The sequence below is a fragment of the Chelmon rostratus genome, chromosome 1 (assembly GCF_017976325.1).
Source record: "Chelmon rostratus isolate fCheRos1 chromosome 1, fCheRos1.pri, whole genome shotgun sequence".
NCBI classification, from domain to species: Eukaryota; Metazoa; Chordata; class Actinopteri; order Chaetodontiformes; family Chaetodontidae; genus Chelmon; species Chelmon rostratus.
The window spans coordinates 14,603,597-14,625,369 of NC_055658.1; the positions used below are offsets into that span (position 1 = coordinate 14,603,597).

General features: G+C 41.3%; 1 protein-coding gene across 1 annotated transcript in view; it reads left to right on the forward strand.

Annotated features, from left to right (window-relative positions):
• The window catches only part of plekha7b (pleckstrin homology domain containing, family A member 7b), a 53,483-nt gene extending 35,111 nt beyond the window's left edge, over positions 1–18,372 (forward strand). Inside the window, exons 10-26 of the mRNA XM_041939819.1 lie at positions 295–378; positions 798–932; positions 1,838–1,891; positions 5,345–5,416; positions 6,572–6,652; positions 7,105–7,254; positions 7,914–8,015; positions 8,138–8,249; positions 8,475–8,677; positions 9,007–9,198; positions 9,283–9,397; positions 9,663–9,754; positions 10,351–10,575; positions 12,583–12,810; positions 13,460–13,593; positions 13,908–14,056; positions 17,792–18,372. Coding sequence (XP_041795753.1) covers positions 295–378; positions 798–932; positions 1,838–1,891; positions 5,345–5,416; positions 6,572–6,652; positions 7,105–7,254; positions 7,914–8,015; positions 8,138–8,249; positions 8,475–8,677; positions 9,007–9,198; positions 9,283–9,397; positions 9,663–9,754; positions 10,351–10,575; positions 12,583–12,810; positions 13,460–13,593; positions 13,908–14,056; positions 17,792–17,814 — 2,151 coding nt within the window. The 3' untranslated portion in view covers positions 17,815–18,372. The remainder of the gene's footprint in view (positions 1–294; positions 379–797; positions 933–1,837; positions 1,892–5,344; positions 5,417–6,571; positions 6,653–7,104; positions 7,255–7,913; positions 8,016–8,137; positions 8,250–8,474; positions 8,678–9,006; positions 9,199–9,282; positions 9,398–9,662; positions 9,755–10,350; positions 10,576–12,582; positions 12,811–13,459; positions 13,594–13,907; positions 14,057–17,791) is intronic.
• Positions 18,373–21,773: the final 3,401 nt, after the last annotated feature.

A 21,773-nucleotide genomic window follows, 5' to 3' on the forward strand; every position in this document is an offset into this window, starting at 1 on the left:
AGCAAAAACGTCAAATTTCCCGAGCCCTGTAGCGTGTTAAACTCAGGGCACACCTTGTTTCGAAGAAGACTAGGGAGTGATGAAAGGGAGAAAGGGATAGATGAGAAAATAAATCTGCTGTGTAGTCAAGTTTGTTTGCAGACTTGGAGGCAATGGTTTAACTTTGATTCAGTGTGATAGAGTGGTCTATCTCACTTCCAACACTCTATTGAAGATTACTTAGTGAATTAGACATTCTGTTTGATTTGACTCTATTAGAGCTGTAATAAGTTGATGAATTTTGTTTCTCCACAGACTTCCCAAATGGAGAGAAGGTCCATGCCAGCCATGGGCTACATCACACACACTGTCAGCGCACCCAGCCTGCATGGCAAAACGGTACGATCCTCTTTACGACATTCACGACAGAACTTTGTTTCATTATTATCGTATCTGTCACATCCAGTCGTCTAGGATGACGTATGAACAGGAATGACTCAGTCCAAAATTTGATTGTAAGGCTCGTTTTGTTTAATTTTTTTTATTCTGATACCTGTTTTAGTGTCATCTGCTCTGATAACCCTTATTGTCAGCCTGTCCCCGAGAGCACAATAAGTCATCCTCCCAGTCACCATAGTGCAACTCTAGCATTTGCATTTTAGGTTATTAGTAGGACATTGATGAAGCAAAAGTATACTGGCCTCTCAACCACTTGGCTTTCTCAGCTAATGCACTGCCCAGATGGTTCTCAAGTATTTTTTCTCATTCCTCTGTGCTTTCACTGGCCTCCGGCCCCCTAAACCCGGGCTTGGATACAGCCAGAGGAGCTGACTCTGCTCCTCATTCAGCTTCGGAGGCACCAGGCCAAGATGGCTGGTGTGCATAGCCCCAGCGATGCATTCGCTCACCTGCAGCACCACCAGCACAACGGGCTTCTAGGCCCCAGCATGCAGGTCAGGGGCCCCCCGTACTTCCCTAACCTCCTCTAATGCACACTGCAACCCCTGCCAGTGGACTGTGGTCCCCCTCTCCCCAGCCAATCCCACACATTACTTCCCTGTCATTCATAAGACTGTGCAGTCTGTTGGCATTGCTTGGTTGTCTTGCTTATTTAAGAATTTTGGCATGCGCTGCATTGCACTTTAGATTGTCCAAATTGCCTTTAAGCTAAACATTAGTGTCTTTGTAGTAGTTTTCACTCATCCACCTTATTCAAAACCTGGAAAAGCTTCAAGAGGCTGTGTGTTATTCTATTTGTAAGAAGTAATATGTGATACTTGAAGCTTGTTGCTTGTTGACTGTGCCTGCATTTTGCACCTTTCCTTTGTTTGATAGAAGTATAACCCTTCACAGCCACAAAAAGAATATGTAATACAGCGCATTTATATCTACACGTCTGTGAGCTCTTGATGTTTTTTACTCTGAAGCAGCCATCAGGCCACAGTCACCCTTATGAGCCTGCTCACAAACAGTGCATTGCTATAAGACTAGCAGACCACAGTGACGCTGCAACGGTGCTCAGTAATGACAGCTCCACCCAGATTCTGACATCCAACCATTCTCTGGCCATCCTCCATGCGTACACTCAGTTTGACCACATGTCATGCACAAGACCTTGCTCAGTTGTGTATGAGGTCAAACATGAGACATTCAACCAGTTCAAAAATTACACCATTACTTAATTACAGTTTGGCTTTACTAACTGTGGATAAAAATACAGAGGTGGAAGTAAACTGTAATTGAGACCAAGTTAATTAAAGTTCTGAACAGCAAATAAAGGCCTTAGGAGTCATCTGGTCACCTATTATCCTCTGCAGCTTCATTTCAAATGATTTATCTCTCCACTGCTCATTTAAAGGCTGATGATACTTACATACAACTGAAGAAGGACCTGGAGTATCTAGATCTGAAGGTGGGCCCCAACGAAGTAAATGCCACTCTATCCTTTTCATCCTCTTCTTCATCTCCCTTCTGTGGACTGCAATCTTGTTCTCCTGCTGCTGCCTCCAACATCTGCCTCCCTGTTTCCCCTTCTCCTGTCTCTCCTCTGTTCTGCGCTGTGCTTTTTCTTCTGTCTCCTTACGGTGGAATTAATGTGTCTTTCAACTGTCGTTTTATTATGTAAATTATCCATTTTAGGATTAAAAAAGTAGCCATTTTTGCATTAATAGTCTGGTGATTCCAAGAAATAGTCCAATGTGACTGTCATAAAGTGACAGCAATATTTGGTTTATTACATGTGTAGAAGTCCTGATGTTCTGTTTGTCGCAGTGTTTTCCATTGGATGATAGTTTTTGCTTTCAGCTGCAATTATTTCACCCCAACACATGTTGATATTAAGCTGCTCCTGATGGGAATTGAAGTTTTTATAAGCACATGGCTGAATTTCTAAAATGTCGAGTCATGGGAACTCCAATTCCTACGCGAGAAATAGTGTAATTGCAAAGGCCTGTTACTGTTGTATTTAAGTAGTCTGTCTCTTTTAGTCATCTACTGGCATAAATTCCATTTACACCTGTGCAAAGCATTTGAGCCGAACTGATTTGTATGTTTAACACCACAGTGCTATAATTAAAAACATGGGTTGTGTTTTGGAATGGAGGGAGGTCATCTAACGATGTACAGTACGTCCTGTAACTCCTCTCCATTTCCTGTTTCAAAACAGATCCAAAGTATTGACCCGATGATCGTTTCAGTACACAATGCGTTTGAAAACTCCACTCCGAGTTTTGGGTACTGTTGGAATGTAAGGATGGTGTGCATACAAAGTGAAACAGACCATTCCACTGCTTTTCAAAAGGAATGTGATGCATCCCCCTGGAAATTATGCAGGATTTTGCACATGGATACCCTGATCCGATCATTCACTGCGTGATACTCCCAACACTGCTATGAGATCTGAGATGACGGAAAGGAAGTCGTTATGCCAGAGTACTTCCTTGCATGCTGTTAAGCATTTCTGAATGGATCGAATGTTTGTTGTATCTTCACTTTGCTTTTGTTTTGCTTGTTAGAGCATAAGAGATGACCCAATGGTGCTCTTTAAAGAACTACACTGGCCATGTCGTTATATGGCAGCGACAACTATGGGGCCTCTGGTTTCATCGTGGCAGCCAACAATAATGTGAGGTGGTGTGTGTTCACCGTGGTCTTGATAGACAACTACAGAACGTTTACAGAAACTAACTTACATAAATTTGGTGAACCTCTAAAAGAAAGATTACAAATAAAAGTGGTCAAAATGTGTTCATTTTGACATGATTGTTGACTTTTAGCATGATCTCGTGTTTCGTTTGACCCTCCCTGGCCGGTAAACACCCACGTCTTTCAAACTGCGAGTATGTAACACAGGCTTCCTTTTAAGAAACTTTACAAGCCCAAGCTAAGATATCTTGGGGATAATTTCAGCAGTTTTTCCCAGACTTGACAAAGCTCCCTCCAGAACCACAGAATACATTATAAAACTGTTCTCACAGGCTGTGTAGTGCTCCACATGACTAGTAATTGACTTAGACATGCAAAATAGGCGGAATGCCCCTTTAACGGAGTCTCCCATTTGCACTGGTCCGTACCGCCGTGTAGGGTGTGGTGGTCCTGATGTGGGTGTGTTATGAATATTCCACCCACACTTCATGATGCTAACGCTTCATGCATTAGTAACTGTGACAGACGACTGGCAGACAAGCCTCTGGCCCGTTATCTGGAGAATGTCTGGATAGGATGCACAGACTGACAGTCCCTATATTATTATACTGATAGCAAAAGAGAAAAATTACAGAGCATAAGAGTAACAGGAGAAGGTATATTAAGCTTGCTGTAAAGACCTTGAACCCAACCATGTTTAAGTCCACATACTGTGGGGATATAATGACACCAAACAGGCCCTGAAATGGAAAGTAAGTGAACAAGTGCAGTTGCCCTGATAAATATATAATAAGTAATGTAAGGCTGGGGTTGGAGGTGCTGTATATTACCTTACCTGTAGATGTTTCCTCGGGTTTGATGTCGAGCATTTTGATGTCAAACATTTTCGCTGCTAGTAAACAAGTTTCTCACTGTGCACCGATGTTTTCTGATTTTATAAGGAAAATATTGTTAAATTTTAAAGTTACAGTTTTTGTCTGACATGGCCACCCACCTTGACGTGGCACGGCAGACTCAGGTTGCCAAGAGAACTGCGTATTGATTTGATTGGCAGGTGAGTGGTGGTGCAAGGTCAAAGAGAGCCAAACTGCACCCAGCGAAATGAATGGAGCCTGTCTCGACGTAGAGGCAGTTGCTTGTAAGCCATCCTACCTCTGATGGTGTTGCTCAAATTTGTCCCGAGGCTTTGCTGTCCCACGTTTTCCAGAAATATGCCAAAAGACATTCCTGCACGGCGAAAAGATGCAAAATGACAGAATTATAGTTATATCTACATATAAGCTTGACCACCAGCATTTTAATCACATACTTCTTCTTTGTAACCATAACCTAATACAGTTACATTTATTTTGTAATTTAATCAAAGAATGCCATTATATCTATCTAGTTATCCCTATAGCTGTAAATAATAGAGTATAATGCATCTTCAGTTACTTTAATGACACAGATATCCAATTAGCATAATTCAAGAGACTAAGTACTTATTTAAGTCATTTAGCAGACACATTTCCTTATTTTCAGTCATGCTGGTGGCATGGCAAGCTGTAGGCCGTTATGGTTTGTTTGGCAAACTGAACTTTTACAGATATAACAACGTTATGATAAACTGTGACGACGTCCATGATATCCATAGTGCCTTGGCTGGTGCAGCTACACGCGGCTGATTCTGTTCTAGTCAGTGTGTGTTACCGCAGGCTTTGCCCGCAGTGTCACTGCTGTCTCTGTCAGCACATACTGCCCTAACACGCCGTCATGAAACCAGAGGCCCTGATAACTGACAGTTTAACATTTACCCCATTTGACCTTAAATTTATACAATGTAAACCAATATTTTTTTTGAACCAGAAAAATCATCATTTGATGAATCCTCCCTCGTTGTTGATATAAAGGACCTTACAGTAATAAGCAGCCAGGAAAGAGCAGCTTTGGGGGTTATAGGGTTTTCCCAAACACAAAAATGCAGAAACTCTCTCTGCAGAAGTGTTTGTGCTTCACTTCTGTGCAACATTTTGTTTTATCAGCTCATGCTTTTTTTTGGTTTTGTTTGTTTGCTTTGTTTTTTCTGGTGATTCCAGCTTGATGTGTCTAATACTGTCACCGTATGTTTAAAATCCATGCAGTTGTTCTTGTCTGTTTACTGGAAGTATTAAAGTAAAGGTATTCAAAAAATGTCACGCCATTGCTGATATTAAACATTTAATTTCATCTGTGGCAATTTCAGGTTACTGGACGTGAGAGTTTAAAAACAGAAAGACCGTCGAGGCCTGTGAAAATAGCTGAAAGTGATGCTGATGTAAGTGAATCATTATGTTCTCAGGATTTAAAGGGTAAGCACCCTGTTTAACCGTCTCTTCCTTTTCCTTAAGATCTCCATTTCCGACTTCTTACAATCCACTACAGAGAGGCAGCTGACTTGAGTCTGACTTTACTGTGTTTTAGTGTGGTTTGCATGTGTGTGTGTGTGTGCGTGTGTGTGTGTGTGTGTTCTTAAGTTGTGGTAAACAGAGGCTTTGGAGGGAAGGGAACGTATGTACACTGCAACACTGTGGGGACACCCATCCACGCTGCACAGTGAGGGCCTGAGAGTATCGACCACAGCTTTTATTTTCCTCCCTGCAATTTAAAGGGAAAAATACATGTAATGGGAGTTTTAGATGTTGAGCTGTTAAATTTTTCAGTTTGATTTGCCTGATCCTGCTTTTCTCACTCTTTGTTTTCTGCTGAATAGAGGTAAATAAGATGGATGTCCTGGCTTTTCATCATTAGCATTGTTCCACTTTAACAATTTATAAGAAATTGCCAGTAAAATTGTCCGAACAATGAATATTTCATGCAATTAAAAACAACAATATACGGCAGCAAAATAAAAACAGCTTAATTATTAATTGAACAGAATGATAAATAGATCTGAGGAAAAAATACACTGTGTGAGAAAGACTGTGAACTAGGCAGTCTTATGTTGTTTTCATAAACACATAACCCATTTCTGGGAAAACAAATCTGTCACTCTCAATAAATGCGGTTTTCTCCAAAAGTGAATTTGAAAATATGGATTTTTGATTATGATTACTTATAATGGGTATTACCAGATCTCACCCTCAAACCAGACAGTAGAGAGCCTTTTGATATTCCTCCCTGCGCTGATGAGAGGAATCCCCCGAGGCTTTTCACATAGATGAGCCTTATTGACATATTTACAGACGGCGAAGACTACACTAGACGATCAATTCGTCTTATCTGGCTGCGTTGTTGTGAATACAGTTGAGCGAAGGCAAGAATGGAACAGTCGGCCTCGGCTGTAAACAGATACTGAATCTTGCCGGGGCAGTCGCTGTTTTATCTCTGTGCTGTTCTTTCTGTGCGTGGTGTCTTTTGGAGGTAAACGCATAGATTAGATTTTGTCCTTTGTTTTCCTGCATTCTTATTATTTCATTTTGTTTCTGTTCAGGTGAAATTAAGTCGACTGTGTGAACAAGACAAGATTCTACAGGAGCTGGAGGCCACGATACGCACTTTGAAGGAGGACAAGGTTTGTGTCTCATACATGTGTAAAATGAGTATTTATCTGTGTGTGTCAGCCTGTATTGGTGTGATCCATAAATCCTTCTTGGGACTCAGTGTAAAACATGAGTGCAATCAAACAAACCGACAAAGTGTCCCTGAGCCCATGTAGTAACATCCTTTATACAATCATGTGTTCACAAAGTGATGAACCTCACTCCATCCTCGCTTGTGAACAACTGAGCCTTTCCAGGATGCTCCTTTCATACCCAATCATGATACTATCACCTGTTACCTGTGGAATGATCCAAACAGGTGTTTTTGGAGTGTTCCACAACTTTCCCACTCTTTTCAATTGAGTAGAAGAGAGAGTCAAAAAGGATCAGCAAATGATCGCATTGTGTTTTATTTGTTTTACACAGCATCCCAACTTTTTTGGAATCGGGGTTGTATGACTGTGTCTTTCATGTCCTTATCTAGGACAAGCTGGAGTCTGTGCTGGATGTTTCCCACCAGCAGATGGAGCAGTACAGAGATCAGCCGGCCCACGCTGAGAAGATTGCCTATCAGCAGAAATTACTACAAGAGGACGTGGTGCACATCAGGGCTGAAATATCCCAAGTCTCCACAGTAAGACACAAGCTGCACTCACAGATTCATTACACTAATAATGAAAACGTAGTTCATTTAGTTTTGACAGATAAGGTACTCTGACTACTCCTCTACTGCTGAGTACATGCTACCACTTCTATTATGTTGTTATTGGTTGAAAACAAGATGTTCACTTCTATTTTTAGCTGTTCCCTTTTGATGGTTTCTGCAACTGGTGCAACTGTTTCAGGTTGACTGTGACTATCAAAATGAGTGCTTGGGGAAACCTGAGGCTGCAAAGAAACTCAAAATGCCAAAATGTTGACTAATATTCAAAATGTTCAGTGCTGCAATGGAAAAAGATGAGTTTCAATAAAACATTTACAGATAAACCACCAGATTACACATGCGTAAACATTTGTGTCAAAGACATTTCTAACACTGTAAGAGTGAAAGGCACTAACTGAACAATGGAAACAATAGATCAAATACATGTGATTCAGATTTTAAAAAACTTGATTCAAGTGAAAAAGCAAAGAAACATGAAGTAACACATGCTGTCTACTACACCTAGCATCATCTCACCTCACATGGGCTTTACTGTACGTCCAAGTGTGACCGCAAATCTCTGTATAATGGATGGGACTCTCGTGAGATGCCTTACTATAAGCTGGAGCGTGCTCTGTTTTGTTCTGCAGGAGATGGAGAACGCGTGGAATGAGTACAGCCGGCTGGAGAGAGATGTGGACTGGCTGAAGTCGGCCCTGCAGGGACAGATGAGCCGCAGCGATCTCACTCAGGTCTGAGGCTCACTGATCTCTGTTATCACACACACACACACACATAAACAAGTCATTCACTCTAATGGGAGGCTCTGCATGAATTACAGACTACTGCTGTTTCTGTGTTTTTCTGTGAGCAGCAAGAGAAAGTCCAGATCAGAAAAGAGCTGTGGAGGATTGAGGATGTCATCGCAGGCCTCAGCGCCAGTAAAGCCAACTACAAAGTCACTATCTCCTCCGTCACCAACCCAGGTGAGACAAGTGCGACCTGGAGGTTTCCTGCATGCAAAGCAAATGACATTTGCTGCCTGTACAATGCAAGGCAAGCAACACGGTCAAGCTACTGTATCTTCTCACTGAAGCTCTTAATCGTACACTCGATGCTAATGCCTTGAACATTTCCCACGGGAAAAGAACGCACTGTCTTTACAGCGTGTGTGTATTCATGTTACATGTTCATATACATCAAATCCCCAGAGAGGAAATTTGTGCCTTCAGTGTCGGTGTCATCAGTGCCTTCTGTGTCTGGGAGCCCGTCTGCTATGGAGATGAGAGTGTCCCAGCAGCAGCAGCAGCACAGCCCCCACCTCAGCCCCAGTAGCCACACCCCCACCCTTTCCTCCAGCCCTAGCCAGCAGCCTTTACGCCACTCTGCAACCGTCACCAGTGGGCTTAAATGGGTGAGTGACCCCTGCCGCAGTAGTAAACTTCAGCTGCTTGTTACAAAATAAAGCACATGCTTGGCAGAAAAATAAGTCTTTCTACTACTAAACTAGTCACATGTGATTGGTCAAAGATATCACATGACGCCTTACAGAAAAGCTGGACCTTTTCTTCTCTGGGTTACTGTACACTGATACTGTTATCTTACTGTGAAAATGTCATACCGTCGCAACCCTACAGTAGAATAGTGTGGCACCATTGGTAGGATTTTGTAGAGCAATGTGAGCTTGGTGCCTGTTTGTCATTTTAAGTATTTATCAGTAGTTCACAGTTGTTCTGTGTGCAGTGTGAGGATGATGTGCCTCCCAGACCTCCTCTACCTCAGCTCTACAGTCCTGATGAGCATCCCCCTGCTGTGCCCCCGCTGCCCCGGGAGACCACAGTCATCAGACACACCTCTGTACGCGGCCTCAAACGACAGTCAGATGAACGCAAAAGGGACAGAGAGATTGGCCAGTACACTAATGGAGACAGTAAGGTACATGCAGTGTGTGAAATGTACACATCTATGCAGCACACACACAAAAATACACAGTTTCTACTCCCTGTCTGTGTGTCTCAGGTGGAACTTCGGCCTTTCCTGAGCGACCCAGAGCTTATGGGAGCTGGAGACGGCTCCAGCCACATCGGTGTAGTCGCATCTGGACATGATGGCTACCAGACGTTACCCAGCCGAGGTACACGGATGATCGAACCAGTACAATAGATTTATGTAGCTGTGGTATATTTCAAATGCTCATTGTTTTACACCACTGTTTGACTACATTGCAAAGTGGAGAACAGCATTTTAATGTTTGTTTATTCTTATTCTTGAATTGGATTATCCATTAGCTTCCATAAAGTGGTTGCTAGTCTTCCTGGGGTCCACACAGAAACAACAAAAAAGACGATAATTTAAAATCACAGTGTCAGTATATGTTATGTTTCTTGGCTTCCCCTCAGGAGTGACTGCCTCCTCGCTTAGGCTAAATCAGTCTTCGAGCATCTCCTCGTATGTGACCCTCCGAAGAGCAACCTCAGCTGCTGGCGTGAAGGTGAGGCTCCCTGAGAATATTGTGACACAATGGTGAGAGATAGCACGGCAGTATGTGACTCCACTTCCAGGTGGGAAGTCAGTGAAGAATACAATGTGCTGAAAAAATGAGTAATGGGTTTGTAAAATGTGGTCATTGTGGTAGCAAATGAAGATAAGCTTGTGTGGTGGGTAGTGTTAAAAGTCACACAGTAAAAACTCATGTTTATCCCACTGAGTCAAAAGTTTTTTTTAGTGTTTTACTAGAAAAACAAATTTCCATTTTTAAAAGATTTGGTTTTAATTTTCAGGTTTATCTGAATCATTTAGACATGAGAAGAACTATTATATCTTGATGTGAGAACTTTGTCAAGCTCCAATTTTATCAATAGAAAAACTATAATGTGTTCAAACAGGTTGTAAATAAGGATTATTCTGGAAAAGAAAAATAAGCATTTGTGGTCTAACATACACTGTGCAGCTGATTACTTGTGAAAACTGAATTGTGCATTGTGTTCCTTTTTCATTCCTTATTAACATGAGCTTTCGCCTGCTTGTGAGGTTTGTTTTTATTTTTTTTCCTCGCTCGGTTATCAACTCTCCTTCTACTCCTCTCAGGAGAGACCAAAAAGTGCCTTGGAGCGTCTGTACTCCGGGGACCCGGCGCAGCAGCAGCAGAGGAGCAAGATGAGTGCTGATGAGCAGCTGGAGAGGATGAAGAGGCACCAGAAGGCCCTCGTCCGCCAGCGCAAACGCACCCTGAGTCATGGAGACCGCCACGCCTCTCCATCGTCGCGCGCCTCGCCCTCATCCTCGCGCCCGCTTTCTGCAGACCTGGGATCAGTATGTTACTAGAACAATATCACACGTCACACTCTCATGCATGACGACAACCAAACCGAGAGTGGCCATCTACGGTAGTCATGCATGCCATTACTCAGTGCAGTTTTTCCTGTTGCTGCCATTACAGAGTCGATAGTAATATGTTAAATTAGCGCAGGATGGTTATTCACTGTGTGGCTCTAACTGTGCTTATTTCATGCATGTTGTTGAATTTAATAGTACTTTTTTACAGCAGACATTTTGACTTGTCATGGTGGGAAAAGCACAAGTGCTGCTAATAACATTAACAATGGCTCCGTGTTATTCAGCTGCCCCAGTAAGCCAGAACAGTGTGGCAGTGAGCGAACACGGAGAATAGCAGGACCCTGAAACTGAAGCAGCTAAGTGGAATTCAGCCGTGATTGTTTTCATTATTCACACCTGTGTTTTTCCTACTGTGATACGTCAAAAATGCCTCCTGTGAAAAAGGCTTACACAGATAAGTGGATAACAGTTTATGCTTTATACTTAACACAAAAAGTTTGTACAGTACTTATATAATTGTGTTTATTATGAAGTGGAAATAATTAAGATTTACATTGAATAGCGATGGTATTCTTGCTCAGAAACACGACAAACAGTGTATCTTTGCCTATCAAACACATAACACACTAATAACCTCAGACACAGGCCTTCCAAGGCATCTGCACCTCACATCCATTCATTTCTGTAACAGACATTAACACTGCTTGCTCCATTCATTCTCACCTCTCCTCAAAAACCTTCCATTTCCTGGCTGTGGTTTCTTTCACTCTGACAGTGTACTTTTATTGTACACCTTTACTTTTTTTTTACCCTGTAACAGTGGCTTGTGTCTGTTCACCAGAGTCCCGTCTCTCCTCAGTTAGACATTAATGCTCACTATCCTTTGGTGTGTTGTCGCTAAGTCTCTAAGCAGTCAATTTATGTGTGTGATTGTATGTGTGTGTGTGTGTGTGGATGTGTATTATTCACATTGTAGGGGACATAAATCTGTTGACACAGTCACATTTTAGGGTAAAGACTTGGGTTAAGGTTAGGGTTAGTCAAGCGGCAGTTATGGTTATGGTTATGGTAAGTCTCCAGGAAATGAATACAAGTCTATGTAATGTCCCCAGAAATTATGGAAACATGACTGTGTGCGTGTGCGTGTGTGTGTGTGCGTGTGCGTGTGTGTGTGTGAGAAAGAGAAAGAGAAAGAAAGTGCCTTCTTATTTTCTACTGACCAAGACATTGACATACACTCAGCAAAGCCTGTTTAAGCTTACTCATCTCAACCTAATTATGGCATTTTTCTTGCTGGATTTCATTTATTTTACTTAAATGAAGATAAAGAGTATTAAGGGATTGGGGCCTCTTGTTGTCCCATTTCCCAGCCTTTGTGAGAGGAAGCCTTTTATTTAGACAGTACTAATGTGTATGACGTCCATTTCATACAGGTTAAGTGACTTCAGTGTTTTATCTGCAAATTAATTGTTAGTTATAAGAGCACTTCCTTTTTCAAATGTGAATGTTTGCAAATAAATAAACATTATTTTCTAATGAACTCACATTGCCATGTTTTTTATGTGTTATATTTTTTTGCTCTGAATGCACTCGTATGGTCGTGTTTGTATCAGTATGAGTGAAGTGATCTTTCCCGTTTGTTTCGGTGTCAGTGTGCTGCCGTCTTTATCGCTGTTGTAGAGAGTTTATAGCATGCTGTGACTTGACACATTTCGGTTTCATATTAGCATGCATACATATCTGTATCGATGCATGCTCTTTCTTATTTCCCTTTTTCACACCTGTACACACACACACACACACACACTGTCTTTCTGCAGCCAATAACCACTGACAGCTAGAGGTTTGCAAAGCACTTACTCCATGAAATAATGTGTGAAGGCAAGTGAAAGGCTCACGTTTACTTGACGAACACGACCACCTGATGGCTGCATCCTGTAATGTGTTTCACAGTCTGCTTTGTTTCCTCTGTGCATTGTCCAGTGGAAGAGAGAGCAGGACTTTGACCTGCAGTTGCTCGAGAGGGCTGTTCAGGGGGAGGAGGCGCAGGGCGTTAGGAGTGTTCAGGGGGAGGAAAGACCTCCCGAGCACAAAGAGAGACCGCGCTCGCACTCGGACGAATGGCTGACCCTCCGCTCCACGGCCACAACCCCTCCCACCCACGAGGTCGACCTGGAACCACTCGACTATGACGTGGACCTCAACAAAGAGGTAAGATATCTCAGATATCTCAGCCGTACATAAATATGATGCTGAGTATGTACACTGAGCACTACATAGAAAGAACAAACAAAAAAAGTCCCTGATTCCAAACAAGTTGGGACACTGTGTAACACAAATAAAACAGAATGAGACTATTTGCCAATTCTTTTTTACACATACTCAATTGAAAACAGTACAAAGACAATAAATTTGACCTTATCAAATTCATTGATTTTACTAAATATAAGCTCTGAATTTAATGCCAGCAACATTGCCATTGGATTGTGGACAGACAAGTGCTGCTGCACTGATCGCAGGTTGTGGAGGGTAAAAGATGTTTGCTGACTATGCAGGACATACATTTCTGACATATTTTCTGCTGAAATGACCTTTGTCGGGCACTCGTAAAGAGCACAGTATCATCCCATGAGCACCCCCTTTTGGTCGTAAGTATAAAAACAAACAAACCCTCGCACAGCGAAAGCATTGACTGCTTGTTTTTAGCTTAGCTTAGTGAACGTTGTTTTTCTCTTTTTTCCATCTGTGTATCCTTCAGCTGTGTGAGGACAGACGTATATTTTTTAGGTGGGTGACCTGATAACAAGAATGATGATAAAGCAGTTTAGATCTTAACACACACTTTATCTGTGTTGTGTAGCTTTCCAAGCCGCAGAAAGTGTTGATTCCGGAGCGCTATATAGATTCAGAGCCTGAGGAGCCTCTCAGTCCACAGGAGGTGGAGGATCGCCATCGCAAGGTGGAGCGCATCAAGAGCATCTTAGCAAAGTCCAGGTAAATTAAATACAATTAGATAAAATAACATTTGTATTTAAGCGTTGTTCATAAATGGCTGATTTTGGGGTTTCAGGAAGTTTGCTAAGCAACCAGTTAAATGCTGGTTCAAGCCCTTTGTTGCCAATCATCCACCTTTTCCCTTGTCCATGAGCATGGTGCTAAATTGCTGCTGCCTTCAAAGGCACGCAACTGTAGCTCAGGCTTATGGCAAAAAAAATGCCCTCACACCAGTCTGTGCATTTCCACATTATTAATAATGAATGCATCATTTTTGGTCACTTTGGTGTTTTAATTCTTTGTGTACGGGACAGTGTGCAAAACCTAGCATCTGCAGTGCCTGTGGACAAGCCAGAGGTGGGGGTGGTGGCACTGGACTCGGCTCTGCAGGAGCAGGAGAGGATCATCACCATGTCCTACGCTCTCGCCTCGGAGGCGTCGCTCAAGAGCAAACTAGTCGCAGGTCAGTCATTTATGTCATCTGTTCGTTTGAGCCTGTAGGTTGTTGTAGGTTTATACGTCTTTGCGTTTAAAAGGAGTGTAAAAATTATTATTCCACAGAAACACTAGAGAAATAATTACTATCTGCCAAAAAAAAGTGTACCAGCACTGACAGCTTCAGTAAATATTCTTCCAGCATCAAATTGACATCTTTTGGTAGAAGACGTGGTAATAGGGAGAATTCTGGATTGATGGAGTGGAGATGAGAAGGGTGTAAGGTGCAGAGTCAAGCAATGGGGCTGTTCATTTTCTAATAACTGAACATTATTCCTTCTTAGGAGCGCAGATAGCTTCTAATTGCGATCCATGTAGAATCTTTCAGACAGGGGAGGAATCGCTTGATGAGGCCATTTTGTGTGCTGATCAATGACCCAGTCAATCTCCACTCTCCTTCTGCATACCATCACTGCTGCTTTGAACGCAGCTCTGAACCTGCATAAAAGACACTGCGCTCACTTTTCATCTTTTTCATACTCTACAGCAGACAGGCAAGTTCATTTTCACTGTAGCTGCACCAGGTTGTCAGTCCGACCGCCTCACACACACACACACACACACGCACATATATATCTGTCACACACAGTAACACTCAAGCTGTCAGCGCGTGTGGAAGCTTAATATGCACAGTGAGGCAAAGTCAACAATTATAACATTATTTCCAGCATAGAGAAATGTCAGAGAATATAACTGGTGGCATCTTGTCAGTGGAGACTGAATCAACGACGTTCTCTCCCTTTGGTGTTAAAGTAAGGTATGCTGGTGCACTTTCAAATCCCTGAATTAAAAGAGGAGTCTTTTTCACAGTATTATGCATGAGAGACTTCAATAATGCCGGCATAAAAGCAGGAATATGAAGCGCGGAAAATTCTATACAGTATATATTAAAAAGGTGTTTTTGATTGTTGAATTTGTTATTCCAAATTTGGTATTTTGTAATTACTTGTCGGAAACACTGAAAGAACCTCTAATTTATCTGCGAAATATTAATGATCTGCAAAAGAAACTTCCTCGTGTAGGGCCTCTTAAACTATTCATTGAAGCTGATGAAATGTTCAAATGATGAGGGAATAAAGCACACCGCTGCGAGCAGATCACAATAAACGACTGACGGTGAAGGTGATGTGAACCATTCGCACCGTTCTATGACTTTCTTCTCATCACACATCTTCAAATCACTTCCTCTTTGGGATTCTGAAGCACAAACACATGTTGTCTGAAATCACGTTGATATGATGTGAAATCAGTAGAAAACTTTTTTATTAGCACACATCTGAAAAACATCTGAAAACAAAAGCCTGGAGGTTTGCAAACTTACTTTGGTAATGGACACGTCAGTTTAGTTGTTTTTCATGCAAAAAGGCCAAACTTTAGCTGGTGTCAGCTTGTGAAATGAGAGGATTTAATGCTTTTCTTCTTCAAATATGAGAGTAAACTTTTAACTGATGCTCAGACAAAACAGGGTATTTGAAGATGCTCCATTGGGCTCTGGGAAAGTATGATTGGCCATTTTCACTGTTGTACAGACAAAACAATTAGCTGATTGGAGAAAATGATCGGCAGACCAATCGATAATAAAAATAATTGTTAGTTGCATCTTGTGATGGTGTAAGGTGTAATCGTGGTGTAATCTGTGATTTCATAGTTTTGCAATAAGTTAGTTTTCATTTTTCAAATATCTTTCATCACCAGATATAATTTAGAAATCTTATAGATAGATCTTGCTTCATTTTCCGTCCATCGACTCATCAGTTAATTTACCAACTCTATCGTTTGTGCTGTGGCTGCTTTAGTCCATCCAGCTGCATCGTGTCACAGTGGAAGTTTTGCATCAGTGTGGATTAGATGGATTAAACATTCTCATCTTGTTATTTTAACAAACGTTTCTCAGCCGACTTTCACCAGAATAACCACACAAAAACTGTAACTGTCGCCCACCCTCAGTGTCACAGGAAGCGTGCAGTAAGTGTGGTCCACAGATCTTAAACACTTTGATAGTTGTGTGTCCGTCATTGTGGCCTACGAGCTGTCCCACAATTATCCATTTGACTAACAAGCGATGTCGTTTCCTCCCTCTCTGTTTCCCTTCTGTCCTCTCCTCTGTAGTTCCAGCACAGGCTAACATCCCCACCCCTCCTCCCCCACCCCCGCCCCCGCCCCCGCCTCCTCCACTTCCTCCTGTGTCTCTGGCGCCTCCCTCTCCTCTAAGCAACGGGATTCACTACACGTTTGTCTAATCCGAGAAATAAAGTAAGGCCTAGCTGCATGTTTTACGGTGCTGGTGTGTTTGAGGCCTCACTAATTCTCTCTGACAGGGGGCTCCGGCGTGCTTTGCACCTCGCTGCATGCTCTGCTGTGATTGCAGGAAACGCATCTTGTCTGGGTTAGGGAAGCCCATTATAATCCAAACAAACATCTGCAGGCAGTCTGCTCATCCCACTGTGATAATTGTGTGTAAATTGTTTAGGTTTTTTTTTTTATTCCTTTTTGTACCACTGCCAAAATATTTATGGATGGTTGAGGAAAGGAAGGGCTCAAACGAACATGGCTGTTTGTAGCATTGTGTATAATTAACAAAGGAGACACCTTTTGATTTAGCACCTTGACAGTTCAGCAGTCAGCACAGCTGCATTCCACAGCACCAATTAGCTCCCCATCTGTAGCCTGCCAGCGATAATTCAGGGGGAAAAAAAACAGTAGATATCACTGTCGTTACTGTAAAAAGAGGGTTTGTGTCATTTTACCGCCTCATTAAAAATCCTCCATGCATCAGCCACCACTGACAAATATCTGATTACTACATTTTGTTGCTGATTTTCATGTGATTTATTTACATGACCATCAGAAAACAAATTGGTGGAAACAGATAAAATAATAAAATCCACAAAATAATTGGATGTTAATAAAGGAACACAAACAGACAGTAAAAAAAAAGTGTAGCTGTGTTTGACCTTTGACCTGAGACTTGAATGCATTATTATGTACACTACAAGGAATCCTCATTCCTTGTGTGACTGCATGCTTTACTGTGATGCTGTGCTGTATGTGATTCTTACTTTTCCCAAACTTTTTCCTGTAGTTCTCTCATCCCGTGTTCAGGTCAGCTGTTAGAGCTGGGCTACGATGGGCAGTTGCTTTGTAGTTTTATGTCGTGACTGAAGATCAGAATGACATACAGCATCTACTAACTGGATTCATGTCACGTTACAGTATTGTTAACAAACAAACAACAGAAATGCGACCTTTACACTTGTGCTTTCACGCTGAAAATTGGCACACCGAGGAAGAGTATGAGAAATTTATTCTGCGTATGCTATGAATGTATGAGTACACCATGAAGAAGAATGCTAGACAGCTGTTTATTTGCTTTGTGTGAGAATATAAAAAATGAGTCTCCTTCACTTTCCCTTTTAGTAATGCACATGTACCGTAGTGGGTTTAGGTTTCATGTTTACTTGACTGTTACATTCTCAATGTCAAGGGGGAAGAAGTATTTGGTTAATGTTGCACATGGACAGGAGTGACCAATTAAAAGACAGCGAGAGCCTGAACGCACCAGTATTTATCCACTTTTTTTGACTCATGCGCTGATGGCTCCAGGATTATTTCATTTTGATAAACTCTGCTGTCACTGTTGTCTTGTTTTCTGCTATTTACTGTTTTTGCACTTACTTTGTCTCTCTCTCTTACCACTTCCCAGCTCAAGCAATTTCTGGACACTGAGGTGCTACTCCACGATGAGAACAGACAACTGGATTCTGCAAGAAAAGAGGATTTTGTTTGATTTCGAACATTTACGCCCTTCATTTCAGCAGTGCAAGAGCCGTACTAAACATGTAACCTGCTCTGTGAGGCTCACGCGGCATTGACTCATCAAAGTGTTTCTAGTTGCAGAAAGCGACAGGGAAATGGAAGACTTTGCGATGGGAGCTGCTGTGCTTATTAACCACGGACGAGTCTAACAAATGTTAATCTCATGAAAATGAAAAAAAAAGATTTTCTACATGTTATTGCACTTTGAATTGTACACTTTATCATGTTTTCAAGGTATGACTGAATTGCTTTTACTCGCAGTGTGATCTAAACTGGGAACTTGTTTTTTTTTGGTTTTTGGTCAGGTACAGAATAACAAGAGGTACTAAATGTGTCATGATGGTAGTATTTTTTGTCAAAACTCAGATAATATTCTTACACCAAACCACTTGAAATATCATATGTATGTACCTGTAGCACTGCCAGTCTCCTTTTAGCTTGCCAAAATGAATTTTATTTTTGCTTACATCAGGATGAAAATAACCTTTAACATATTTTCTGTGTGACTGGGGAAGGTTGCACAATGGAAATTTATAAAAATGTGAATATTAAAGATATTAACACAATATCTGGTTTGTCACGGTTTGTTTTTTTTTTCATTATTTTTAGTATTTTATTTCATGTTTATTAACATTCATGTCATGTTTATTCTAGTAAGCTACATACCATATAGGCTCAGCTGTCCGGTGACAATATCAAACCAGCCAAAAGTGCAAAATTCTGTGATATAGAAATTCATCACGACCTTCTGTCCTCCCACCTTAGTGATAAAGAAAAAGTTGTTTATGAAACTGCTTCCACTGCAGTTTCATAAACAACTTCAGTGGCAGCCACATTTTCACAGTCAGAAATCATTGATGCCGCTCAATCAACAATTCAAAAGAACCAAGAATGTATCATGTGACACTTTGGCATTCCTCCATCACTGACAAGAGTCAGACTATTCATTTTACCTTTGACTCCCAAATGTGTTCTCAATGAGACTGAAAGTTTATTAGCAACAGTCGAAACAACAGTTATCAAAATCATCTCTCAAGGTCTCAATAGTTTGAGAGTCGTCCAATTCATTTGTCATTGTCGATCATACTGCACAGAGCGGAGTACACAGATGTTCAAATCCATTCAAAGATGTATCACTCTTCCTCTGGTTGAGAGATTAGACTACGAAAAGCAACTTTTACTTAACTTTTCATCTAAAAGAGCTTTTGTTCATTATTCAATTTCCGTGAAACGTTTACTGGCCGTATCTTCATTCTAATCATGCACAAAGGAGAAGTACAAAATGTGCAGTCATCATAGCTCCAAGATTCTGTTTGAACCTCCACATTGATTGCCTTGACCTATTAAACTTCATTCTATTATTTGGAAAGGGAACCAAACTATGGTATGCTCAAAGGAGGTGAACTTTCAATACAAAAAAAAGAGAGAGGCTTCTTGAAATGTTTCTTAAGTTCAAAGCTTTTTCCATCTCAAAAGAGCATTTTTAATTCCGTGTATTTTCAACCAAGAAGGTGGATACTAATAACTCTGGATTCTGAAGTACAGAATTCATATCTTTAAATCATGAACTATGTCTCCATTGCAATTGTAAAAGAAACCTCTGAGAAATACATGTATTGAACTTCTGATTCAAAAAGAAAAGAATATAGAGAGAATGTTCCTAAACAGAAAGTGTGACGGTGCTGTTATGAGCAAGTTCTGCAGTTTTCAGCACAAACATTTGTCATGTTACATCTGTCATGAATCACCCTGATGCATACGCTGACAGGACGTGATGCGCGCACAGTGCCTTCGCCTTCTTCGTCTCACTGTGAGCCGTTGTGTTGCGGCTCGCTCCCAAGTGACATCTTTATCTCTAATTGGAGAGTAATTTCACTCGTCTGCATCGTGGTGCGCTTTGAAAGCACCTGAGAGGGGAGGATGCGGCTCCCTCGGCAGCCACATCCTCTCTGCCTCCCTCTCTCCTCCAGGATCGGGGGCCCCACAGCGCCTGCTGGCCCTGGTGGCTAGAAGACCCATCACATCCTCTGTTCTGCTTATTTTGCAATAAAATGGGATGTTTTTCCCTCCTCCTGCAAAAATTCACCCAAGACCCTCCACTGAGGATTGTGGCATTTCCATGTATTGACGTTTGGCTGGTGGTTCGTATACATTTGTTATGCTATCCTCTGGACTTCAAAGAGAATGAAAGAGGGCCTATTATGCTAATTGGGTCCTGTTCTGTTAAACGCAATCAAGGCCTCCCGCATTAATCCTTTACTAAATACTTACTGGCTTCAGAAATGCTTTTTCTACTAAGACACATTCTGCTCAGTTCTCTGACAGGGATGTTTGTTCCAGAGTAGTTTTAAACCTCAAGAAGTAAATAAAATCCCTTTAAATCACAGAACTGAAACTGCCTTTAAAGGTATGATTTTTAAAATGACACTGATCAGGTTAAAGCTTTGACCTTTTTTTTGTCAGGTTTTCTTTTTACCAGCTCTGTGGTTGAAAAGAAGAGCCTATTGAGACCATGCTGAGGAGTCTGACCTTGTTCTCGGGTCTATATTGTTTCCTGCACTGCACGCTGCATTTGTAACATATTCACAGTTTTCCCCTGATAGGGCAAGAGAAAAGAGAAATCCTACATTGATTCCCAGTGATACCTATTTCCATCACATAAATATTATTGTTCCTTGCCGTGAATGTCTGAGGATTAGACTACAGTGGAAACACAGCCGGCGCCTCCTTTGCACACTGTGGGGATCGAGACTGTAGTCCAGTTGTACAAATACAAAACCAAGGAAGCCAAAGCAATAGGTGCTTTGATTTCAAAAGAGTATTTTATGCTGTTTTATCATTTTCAAGCTCCACATACGGTACATTTTTTAATATGTAAGAAATGGAATGGTGATTTGTTGAATAATTGAAGAGTTAGGAATCACTGAATATTCTTCCCAACGTGCGTGCATGCTATAAAAAGAATAAAGGGAAGGCTGAATTACAGCCATGCTGCACCACATTGACCTAACTATTTGCACTACCTAGAACAATGCCTTCTGTGTGATCTTTGATTTCAGAGCAGTTCTGTTTAGGTTTTAGAGTTGCCACAACAGTTGGGAGATGACACAAATGTGAAAACGTTAAATATTCAATAATGTGTTTATGGGTTTACTGTATTAAACAGCAAGAGAACACAATCTCTTCAACATAAATGATTAAGTGTGTGTTGAGAAGGTGCTGTGTTACATTAAACAATGAATTAATCCCATTTCCCTTAAACGGAAGGCTTTTACAATACCTACAGTGAATTGGGCTTTTTGTACATAAAAGCAGTTGCTTTGTAAATTAACCGAATGCCCCTGGGCTTCCTCTTTAATCTAGCAGCGCCATGCGCACATACACACTGTTCTAAGTGAAATTTACTACATTTAACGACTCAAATGAAAAGGCTACAAATGCATCTGCTGTGTGGATCTACAGTGCAGTATCGTGGTTATGCATTAGTCTTTTCCCCGTCAATCTTTTCCAGGTACATTGGTCATAAATTAATGCAGAAAGCTAATGTTGTAACTGTCAGATTAGGGCAGAAGAAGAATGTGTTTTAATAAAAAAAACAGCTGTAGCTGCAGAACAATGCTTGCATTGCATCTTACATGAAAGTTTTCACCTTAAAAGATGCATTCTTGACATAGTGCTGGTAGTGTATTTAGAAATACATAGTACCATAAATGCTTAGTTAAAGTGTATTCATGAGTACTACAGGGTTGATATTTGTAGTAGTGTTGGCACAGGCAGTGTGATGGTGTTCCTGATAAGTATATAATTAGAATTGGCATGTTGCACTCCTTATTTCAACATGATTAATCAGTGCTTCTCTGTTAACTTGA